Source organism: Malus sylvestris, chromosome 1 (genome assembly GCF_916048215.2).
Source record: "Malus sylvestris chromosome 1, drMalSylv7.2, whole genome shotgun sequence".
Classification (NCBI taxonomy): Eukaryota; Viridiplantae; Streptophyta; class Magnoliopsida; order Rosales; family Rosaceae; genus Malus; species Malus sylvestris.
In genome coordinates this window covers 18,114,306-18,125,567 of record NC_062260.1, presented here as the reverse complement: position 1 = coordinate 18,125,567, position 11,262 = coordinate 18,114,306, and the positions used below count along the sequence as shown (strand labels likewise).

The 11,262-nt window shown below is 38.3% G+C and overlaps 1 protein-coding gene across 1 annotated transcript; it reads left to right on the top strand.

Annotated features, from left to right (window-relative positions):
- The first annotated feature begins 382 nt into the window (after window positions 1-382).
- Window positions 383-9,505, top strand: LOC126601182 (protein DMR6-LIKE OXYGENASE 2-like). Its single transcript, XM_050267889.1, has 4 exons — window positions 383-800; window positions 936-1,183; window positions 1,523-1,844; window positions 9,146-9,505. Exons 1-4 carry the CDS (start codon window positions 591-593, stop codon window positions 9,401-9,403), a joined length of 1,038 nt encoding a protein of 345 aa, XP_050123846.1. The 5' UTR covers window positions 383-590; the 3' UTR covers window positions 9,404-9,505.
- The last annotated feature ends 1,757 nt before the right edge of the window (window positions 9,506-11,262 follow it).

Genomic DNA, 11,262 nt, shown 5'->3' with positions numbered 1-11,262 from the left:
GGCGCCTGCCGGCCGCCCGACTAGCGCCTAGCATTTTTTAAAACCTTGCAAAATACAGAAAACACGCACAAAGGTACCGTTTGGTACGTAGGACGGGACGGGACAGAACGGGACGAGCCGTTCCGTCCCACGTTTGGTGCGCCTAAAAATTGTGGAATGAGTTGTCCCATAGGACGAAATTTGGCTGATTTTTCGTTCCACCTCTTCCCCCTAGAACGACCCGTTCCACATCTGTGGAACACAAATTTATAACATTTTATGACAAAATTTCTCCTTATCTTTTTCAATATTTACATCATCTGTTCCGTCCTGTTCCGTTCCGTCCCGTCCCGTCCCGTCCCGTCCTGTTCCGTCCCGTCTGCGTACCAAACGGTACCAAAAGAATCCTGTAATTAATTACACCCTACACTTATTTCTCTTTATCGATCCTTTTCCATTTTCTCTTCTTTTCCTTTTTTAGTTTGCAGTTATCCTGAATTGATGACATTATAAATTGATAAGCTTTGCTCCCACAAAGGGCCACCGCCCCAACTTATAGAACTACTTGAAAATCAAGCACAAGCACCAGCAGGGTCCTTGTTAGCGTTACAATGGCTACACTGTTATCCGACCTTGTATCTGGTGCAACCCATGTTCCCTCTAACTATGTCCGACCGGCACACGATCGTCCGAATCTCGACCAGGTCCAGTCCTCCGATCACTCCATTCCTCTCATCAATCTCCAAGGCCTTGAGGATTCTAGGCGCTCTGACATAATCAAACAGATAGGCCTTGCCTGCCAAGATTACGGTTTCTTTCAGGTACAAAATTAACATACGTCCCAAAAAACATACATGAATTTTCGAGATTATGTGTTATATATAGTTCCTTCAAACGAAAGTATATATTAACTTAATTTCTTTCTTTTAATTAATTTGTTTCCCTGTAAAATGGAGGTCCAAAACCATGGAATTGAAGAGGCTGTGATCGATAACATGCTGAGTGTATCAAAGGAGTTTTTCCATTTGCCAGAAAGTGAGAGGTTGAAGAGTTTCTCCGATGATCCACTTAAAACCACGAGGCTGTCGACGAGTTTCAATGTCAAAACTGAGGAGGTCTCCAGCTGGAGAGACTACTTAAGGCTCCACTGCTACCCTCTAGAGGATTACATGCATGAATGGCCGTCCAACCCTCCACCTTTCAGGTAATTTTCATGACATTTATCTAACAAATCGTGTTTTTATGAACGTTCAACATGACCAAACGGTTTTCGATTTGATAACCTAAAATATAAAACGGTTCTGATTGTTTAAATAGCCTTAGGAAGGATATATTTAACATGCAATTATGCACATACAAGTTTTAAGAAAATTTCCTCTTATTATACAGTTTGATATGCATGTTAACTAATACCGTTATACTGTTAATAATTTGTATCATTCATTTGGCAAACTTTTGCAGAATTCTAAATATCTGGCTGGCTTATTAAGAGCCTTATTAAATCAATTACAATATGTTAACTGAATTAGAGTATTTTCTACAGAGAAGATGTGGCTGAGTATTGCAGGAATGTGAGACGATTAGCAGTGAGACTGCTCGAAGCCATATCAGAAAGCTTAGGGTTAGAAGGGGATTACATGAACAAGGCACTGGGGAAGCATGGACAGCACATGGCAATCAATTACTATCCGACTTGTCCTCAGCCAGAGCTCACCTATGGCTTACCTGGTCATGCTGATCCTAATGTCATCACTGTTCTCCTTCAAGATGACGTGGCAGGCTTGCAGGTTCTCAACAATGGCAAATGGGTGGCTGTCAAACCCACCCCACATACTTTCATTGTCAACCTTGGTGATCAAATCCAGGTCAGTTAACTCTCTCGTAAGTCTAAATCAAATGAAGGTAATTAAAAATGCGTTCTAATATGAGCTTACGTCAGTTGAGGATGAGTACTCGATGGGAGGAATGACCTTACATGGACTTATAAGTAAGTTAGGTTACTTTTTATATTGGTAATTGGTTTTATGATAGAACCTTAACTTTCTTCATGGTATTAGAGCAGGTTGTCCCTCGTATGAAGCCAAACGGTCATACGTGTTTCACGTCATCCCAATCACACACACTCTACGTCACCCAGTTGTGTTGTCCACGTGTATTATCAATTGGTTTTATGGTGAAACCCCAACTTTCTTCAACATCGATGGTTTAGATAATTGTCACTCGTTGTTACATAATAATATTGAGGGTAATGCTAGAAGGCTAAATTTATAAATAAAAATGTTCATTCCTATTGGTGACACATTATTTAGTTGTAAACTTAGTCTCAAAATTTAGTCTCTCTAATATTATCCTACAAAGAAATGTCTTAGCGTGACCCATATCTTTCATGATTTTCTATTGATGACATGTCATTTAATTTGTAAATTTTACCTCTCTAACCGTACCTTGCCAAAAATTTCTTAGCGTGGACCATACTTGCATGGTTGACAAGTGTGGCAAGTATTTGTAATCTCGAAGGGTCCTAGAGTAAGGCCTAGGCAATAGGTGGCAGATTATGTGACCCCACAAAAAAGCACAAAACTAGCCGAGATCCCGCCCGTTCAATTTGTTTTCTGTCAAATGATGTTGTCATAAATATGGTGAGATCATCGCCGATGTACATATTTGATTAGGTCTTCCTGAATCCTGACACATAATAGTATCGATCCATGGGTTCAAATTCAACAACAGAAACGTGTTCTTTTCAACAATCTCTGCTCCATATAACACATCTTCAACCTTTTAATTGGACCGCCACTGATCCGGTGTTGCCTACAGCCTGCAGATACTGCATGCAGTCAGTTTTGAAGAATCTACCGTTTGAAATATAAATCAAATTTACCGAGTCTATGCAGTGCATAAATATGTGAAGTCTCGATCTATTGGTCCAACTTATATAGTGTAGAAAATATGTAGTAATTAATGAAAGAAGTTTAAACACACCATAATCATTTATATATAATGAATTAGTACAATATTTTACACTTTATACATTGCATGGTAAGATACATGAGTGACTTAGTACCATATAGAGTTCCTATGAGGTTCAAATTTTTCACTATCTTCATCATCTCTATGTGTAGAGTGAGTGTATTGTGAAGAGTAGTCATCAAATGATAAATCCCTAAAATAGTTTTGCATGTAATTGTTAACATGTCACCCATATGGATCCGAGATTGGTTGACGTTGTCCATAAGCAAAATCATTTAAAGATTGAGTCTCGGATTGTTTCCATGAGTCGCTCGATTTCATCCCAACAGGAATGGGATATAAAGGGTAGGGAAATAGTTGGTTATGAGTATAACCATAGTTACTACTTCCCACTCCAACAGAGTCCGAAGTTATAGATAACGAGTCGTCTTCTTGACTTAACAAAATCCCCTTGCCTCTTTCTCTACGAATATAGTCCTTCCCTATGGCACCAATTCCTGGTCCTGCCCGCCTACTGCCATAGTCATCATCCTGTGTTGCATGCGTGAAGTTTGCCTTACCAATGAAGGGGCTCATAAATCCGGGAGGTGGTCCAACATAGTTTCCATATCCACCACCACTACCTCCAGCTCCACTATATCCTTCATCATTCCCACCTCCGGTGGTAGGTGAGTCTCATGATCTTGTACTAGAGCTATCATTAGTATCAGCACGATGTTGTGGTTGTGTAGCATTGGAAGAATGTGTAATTCCAGTGTTTCTTGGTCTTAGGCACAAAAGTTCTTCCAAAGAGTCAGCGCTGCTAGATCCCACCTCCTCCTCTAATACTCTTTCTACATTTATCCCTTCATTACGTGCTTCTTCAGCAACTCTAGGAGCTGGGTTGCCTTCATTATCATCTAAATGAAGAGGTCTAATCCATTGATAAAGTTGGTTACCCTATGTATCATCATCTTCAGCAACAATATCAAACACATCTAATGGGTCACCACGGTCGACATGATCTATTTCTGCTTCCTTATCTCGAATTTGAAGCTTCATGTTGTAGTAGCAATAAACTAATTTTTCCAACTTACTATGAGCCAACCTATTTCTTTGCTTTGTGTGTATGAGTGCAAATGTGCTCCAATTTCTTTCACAAGCAGATGAGGAAGCTGTTTGTGATAATACTTTGATTGCTAACTTTCTCACAGTTGGTGCATCAGTCCCATACATGATCCACCATTCAGCTACAATGAAAAACAATGTTGATAAGCCTAATAACTCCAACAAATTCTATTATAAACTGATAGTGAAATATGTTTACACTCACTATGAGACATTTTTGTTCGAGCAGCAACTGATGTTGGTTCTCCAAAAGTTCTTCTTGCATCTTTAAACCATGTTAGCTGAATTCAATAAATCGTGTTAGTTTAATCCAACAAAGTAATTATTATAATTTAAGTAATTGTGTACCTCATTTCCAAATTGGCCAACTGCTGGTGATGCAGGGTCTAATTTAGAGTATACATTATGTACAACACGTATAAGGGTACCATCATCTCCAACACCAGGTCTGTATTGGTATCGAGGATTCAAATAATATGATGTTCAAAGAAACACATACTCTAATAAGAGAAATAATATTTATGCAACTAAAGAAATGAATTGCAAATTATGACATAATTTATACATGCTGCATGCAAATCGTGGTATAATGTTTTATACCATCGGTCTTCAATTATCTTTATAACCCACCTTGCACCATGTATCTTTCCAATTCATCCTTCACTACACGCATCAACTCATATATTGCCCCCATAGTAGGATACACTTCTGTGTAAACGATCTATAAAACTTTGTAAAGAGGTTCAAACACTTGGCACACATGTTCTGATTGAGTCCAAAAAGCATGATCAAGCACTATACTTTCCACCATACGACTTCCATTTGAGCGGCTCAAATTGTGGTTGGCCCAATTGTCACTAATGAATAGTTGCTTCAACCCTGCTTTCTTCTTAAGTAGGTTGTCTAATGCAATATAGTTGGTGGCGAATCGAGTGGTAGCTGGACGAATAATTTCTCCTTTGCAAAATTCACGCATCTTTGCCAACAACCAACCGTGATCGTAAATATAATTTGTGATCGTTCTAGCTCTTTTTACCACAGTAGCAACATTCTCTATCTTCCCCATTGCCTCAAACATGAGATCAATACAATGTGCTGCACATGATGTCCAAAACACATTATGATGCTTCATTAACTTTTTTCCAGCTTTGACAAATGCTGAACCGTTGTCAGTCACGACTTGGACAACATTATGCTCTCCCACCTCCATGATTACATCCCTCAATAATTTGTAAATATACTTGCAGTTCTTTATATGGTCTGAAGCATCAACAGACTTCAAAAAAATTGTCTTTCCCTTGGAGTATACCATGAAGTTTATGATAGACAATCTGGTCGGGCCAGTCCATCCGTCACACATGATTGTGCAACCATTAGTTTCCCACTTTGACCTCAACTTGTTAACATACTCGCCAATGTCTTTATACTCTATATCCAAATATTTGTTTCTTATGTCATAGGGAGTGGGAGGTTGTACTCCAACACCGGCCTGTTGACATCCCACTACCATATTTTTGAAATGATGTGATGATGCCTTCTCAGCAGGGACATTTTCATAGATAAAGAACTTGCTAATTAGACGCCCCATTCCTTCCTTCACATTACCTCCAGTGAAATAACTCCAAACACTCTTTTGACGTGCTTTGGATGACTTATGTAAACTTGGGGCTATTGGTGGTGTTGGTTGTGATTCTCTAACACTGCCTCCCCGTCTCATTTGTGCACCACCACTTGTCCCAGAACCTTGTGCTCTATTAGGAATTTTATGAAGGTGTTCTCTTTCCCATGCTGACTGTTTAGAGGCACGTAATGCTTGCTTCAAACTGCGTCATTCTTCAGGTCCCATGTCATCATCACATTCGTCCTCATCGTCATCATCATCACTGTCAACCGCTTGGCCAATGACTTCTCCTCATAGCCCAGCTCGAATATTTTCCATTCCATGTGTTATCTTTTCCTTCTGCTGTTTTTTATTTTTTAATAATGTGGTGATGAATGCCTTCACTTCTGGGGGGACATTATCACATCGTTGGACATTTTTTGCTAAATCTAATCCACTAAGATGACATTTAAGTCATGTCACTCCGCCACTCTTCATTACCCGACCACAATATTTGCAAATTGTGACATGTTTGTTTGCGTGTATTGGGTCTCCATGTTCCCAAGCTGGATCACGTTTAGTAACTCCACTGGACATCTTAAACGTACCTATATCTATTTTTCATGAAAATTAGACAATTTTTTTTGGCAAAAAAATATAGTAGTGATGACAGTTATATAAGAGAACCTAAATAATAAAGTTATTATACAGAAGAATTAAAGAAGAATTAAATACGAAGTAAAGAAAATGATTGTAAAATTTTAAGTAATTATAAAAATAATATGGAATAATAAAACCTAATATTAATGAATAATAATCCAATTTGATAAAAAATTAATCCTAATATTAAACATAGTAATGATTCTAATGAATAATAATCCAATTTGATAATAATCCAATTTAATAATAATCCAATTTAATGAATAATCCAATTTGATAATAATCCAATTTAATGAATAATAATCCAATTTGATAATAAAAAAACATAATATTAATGAATAATAATCCAATTTGATAATAAAACCTAATATTAATAAAATAATAAATAACATTAAACATATTAAAATTATCCTAGGGAATAATTATACAACATTACTTAATTACTTAAAAAAATTAACATGTAATCGTTAACATTACTTAATTACTTAAAAAAATTAACATGCAAGTATTAATTACTTAAAAAATTAACATACGAGTCCACACAAATTTTGTTGTTGTTGTATAAATTACAATAATATAAATATAAGTTTGTAAACTTACCTTAAATATGGAACCCTTTGTGTTGAAGCTCTGGAATGGCTCTGAAAGGGGTAAGGGAAGAAGAAGAAACGAAAAGGTGTAATAGAGGTTTTAATTTTTGAAGGGCAAAAAATGTGTGATGATCTGATACTTCACCTTTGAGAATGTGAAAGAATATCACAGTGGCATACGGTTTTGAATGAAACCACCATACTGAAATTGTACAAGTTATAATTGTAAAAGTTGTCTGGGTTTTGAATTATTTAGATTCTTTTCAATGAAATCACCATTATTTTTGTCCATGGTCTGAAATTGTCAAAAGTAATTGTAAAGTTGTCAGCAAGTTCCTGAGTCCTGACAGGAACCACACACACACACACACACACACACATACACGCCACCACACACGCACACAAACATCATCACACACGCAGACACATAGAGACCTCAGTCTATCTCTCTCTCGATCCTTCTCTCTTCTCTCCCTTATCCATTCTCCCACACACACACACACAGATCTCTCGATCTCTCTTCTCCCTTCTCCCACACACACGCACAAAGACCTCAGTCTCTCGATCCTTCTCCCACATGGCCTTCTGTTTCTCCCTCGCCTTCCTCATCGTCCGCGTCTTCAGCCTCGTCAGCACCGTCTCTCTCTCGAAACTCTCATCTCTCTCCTTTCTCTCTGCACCGAGACCCACATACACACACGCACACCATCGCACCTGCTTCAGGAAGACACCCACCTCGTCTTTCTCCCTCTCCTTCTCGTCTCTGAAACTTGACGAACGCAGGAACCCTCCGGCGAGTTTCTTGAATTTCTCCGGTTAGGTAAGCTTCGAGTTTACCTCTTTATGTTCTAGATCGAAGCTTAGATGTGAAATTAAAGTTCTATCTTGTGTTTTTGCAAGGTTTTTGGGATGAAATCGGCTCGGGAATAGGCACACCCATCTCCGGCGAGGCCGTGGGTGTCGACGAACTTTCCGAACACCTCCGACTGTTTCACGGCAAACGGAAGTTATAAAAACATTCCTCTCATCTTCTATTTCATTTTGATACCTAGATCGGAGTCTAGGGTGATTTTTTACAGTCGGCCGGAGCTGTAGAAGCTCCGGCGTTCTTCTCCGATTTGCACAGATCCAAACTTTCGCGATATTATCAGTAATATCGCGATATTATCGATAATATCGCGATATTTTGACGAAAACTAATTGGATAACCATTAAAATATCGGTAACGCGAAAAACCGATATTATCGGCATTTAAGACCTTGGTTGTGAGTGTAATGTGGTACCTCACGCCCACTGGTAGGTACTTAACCCCCACTCGTGCTAACAAATACTATTCTAACATGCACGCTATGCATGTCACACTCTAGTTTCAAGACAATAATACAATATCGTACTGATGTGTTGATAAAAAAATATGACATTGTATATTTGCTCAAAACACTACTATTCGGAAAGATGTATATAATTCACTCTCCTATTAGGTAACTATTGGTTTAATAAATAGTAATTGTCTAAGGGCATCTCCACTAGAAATAAATTGCCCGGGCAATTGGCAATAATTTTTTTTTTTTAAATATTATGTTTAATTTCAAATTCTATTCCTTTTAATTTTTTTTTCTATTTTTCAATAATTTTTTTTTTATTTTGTTCCAAATGAATGATACAGACTGTTGGATTACAATTTGTGCAATCCAACATCCCATGTTGTACCACGTGGGCTCAAGCATTTTTCAGAATTTTTTTTTAATTAAAAAAGGCAGATTAATGTGGATTGTCAAATCTAAGAAATCCAACTGCCCACGTTTGAACAGAAACTGAGTGCGCCTGAGCGTGAGTCCCGCCAACATTTTTTGGTCAGCTCACTCTCAACACTCGCGCATGAAGGCCATGCAACTGATGCACAAAAAAAGAAAAAAAAACCTAAAACGTGACTGACGCAAGACTGACGTCCTATCAACTAAAGCGGACAAAGGGGCAAGAATGACCCAATTGCTTGGTCTAGGGGTGGTGTTGGGCCACTGAATGGCCCCACTGATTTGGGTGAGTTGGAGCAGTTTTTGTTGGGGTAAGAGTATTGCATCACCCAATTGCAAGGGGAATTGTGACGGGGGGTGGTGTTGCTCTAAGGAATAAGCTGGTTCCGGCCATTCCGATATAAGAAACCATATCTTTTCCCATAGTAGAACTTCAACCTTTGCTAACTGCATGTGTGCGCTTTTTCTAATTTTTTATTTCACAGGTTCTTAGCAATGATCGTTACAAGAGTGTACTCCATCGGGCGGTGGTGAATTGCAACAAGGAAAGGATCTCCATCCCAACATTCTATTGCCCATCGTACGATGCCGTGATGGAACCAGCGCCACAACTGATTGATGATCATCATCCTCCCCTCTACAGGAGCTTCACTTATGCTGAGTTCTATGAAAAATTCTGGGACCGTGGCCTCAACACTCGATCCTCTTTGGACTTGTTTAAGACCACTTCTCATTCTGCTTAATGATTTCATCTGTTACCCCTCAATTTCTCGATGCTGCATGTTCAACATCTCAGAGCTTCTAGTTAACAGTAACAATAAATCCAGTACTGTGTACTGTGTACTGTGTCTTTGTTATCAAATATTTAAGAAATAAAGGATCAAGTGATCAACTTCCCATAGTATATATGGTCATAACTGATGTTGGATCAATTTTCTTTTTTTTTGCTTACAGTGGTGTAAGAAAATCGAAACCTTTTGTTTAACCACTTGACCAAACTCGCAAGGGCGTCCGACCATTTCAGAGATAGCAACAATCATGCCGTTGATTTGATGAAAAATAATAATTCCAACAGGTATGGGCTTAATTGATTCAAGGCTCTAAATAACTGAAAAATGCATGGCTCTTGTATCTCTAAGTTATATAGCTAGAAAAGAATTGTCACGTGTCAGCTGGTTAGGGAGCCAAGTGAGGAGAAAAGTCTGGCCCCTTTAAGATTGAGGAGTTTTGTGAATTTTGGAAGGTGGTAATTCACGGATTCTCATTAATTCAATTCTCTGTACAATACCACTATATGTAGCCATATGTTTACAATCAATTCCTACTAACTAGCTACTAATTGACAGCTTATAATATAAGATAGGAATGTAATCAATTACAATATATTAATCCTTGATATCATTGATTGACTCATAATATTGGCAAGTATCTTGATGATGATCCTTGACTTTCTCAACACTCCCCCTCAAGTTGGTGAGTGAATGTTGCGAACTCCCAACTTGCCTAGCAAAGAATGAAATCTTTCCTTCCCAAGAGCTTTAGTGAACAAATCAGCAAGTTGTGATATGGAAGGAACAAATCTCGTCACAATTTTTCCTTCCATAATTTTATCTCCAACAAAGTGACAATCAATCTCAATGTGCCTTGTTCGCTCGTGAAACACCGGATTTGCCACAATATGAAGAGCGGCTTGATGTCACACAACAAGGTAGCTGACCCTTGGTCTTGAATTTGAAGATCTCGAAATAGACTTTGGAGCCATGCAAGCTCACAACATGATGCTGCCATAAATCTATATTTGGCTTCAGCCGAAGATAAAGATACGGTTTTCTATCGTTTGCTTTTCCGTGAAATAAGTCTATTTCCAAGGAAAACACATGCAATAACCAGTAGCTGAACACCAAGTGGTAGGACATCGTGCCCAATCGGAATCACAATATGCCTTTATCTTCAATGAATTCTGAGAAGGAAACATTATGCCTTGCCCTGGTGTGCCCTTCAAATACTTGAGGATGCGTAGGGCTGCTTCATAATGAGACTTTTGAGGTGATTGCATGAATCTACTCAATAAATGAACTAAATATGTAATATCAGGTCGGGTTATAGTGAGATATATCAACCGACCAACCAATCTTCCGTACTTGGTTGGATCATCTAAAGCATTCCCATCATCAGGGAGCAATTTTAGATTTTGTTCCATAGGAAAACTTGTAGGCCGCGATCCTAGAAAACCAACATCATTTAGAATATCCAACAGATACTTTCCTTGTGAAATGAAAATACCTTGTTTCGAGCATGCCACCTTAATCCCAGAAAATATTTCAAATTACCAAGATCTTTGATACGAAACTTGGTATTCAAAAATGTTTTGAGATCATTAATTGCTTTCAAGTCATTCCATGTTATCAGTATGTCATCCACATAAATGAGAAGCACAATAAATGACTTCGCTCTTCTCTTAGTGAAAAGTGAGTAGTCTGCTTTGGATTGAACATAACCAGCAGATCGAATAGCTAGTGAGAACTTGAAAAGCCATTTCCAAGAAGCTTACTTCAACCCATAAAGCAACTTATTGAGGCGACACACCAAATTCTCCCCCTGT

Bases quoted from the DNA above. Each gene is read 5' to 3' on its own strand.
- LOC126601182 (XM_050267889.1), top strand. From the start codon at position 591: ATGGCTACACTGTTATCCGACCTTGTATCTGGTGCAACCCATGTTCCC. The intron at 801-935 runs GTACAAAATTAA...TGTAAAATGGAG, and splicing joins AAGATTACGGTTTCTTTCAG to GTCCAAAACCATGGAATTGA. The intron at 1,845-9,145 runs GTCAGTTAACTC...TTTATTTCACAG, and splicing joins ACCTTGGTGATCAAATCCAG to GTTCTTAGCAATGATCGTTA.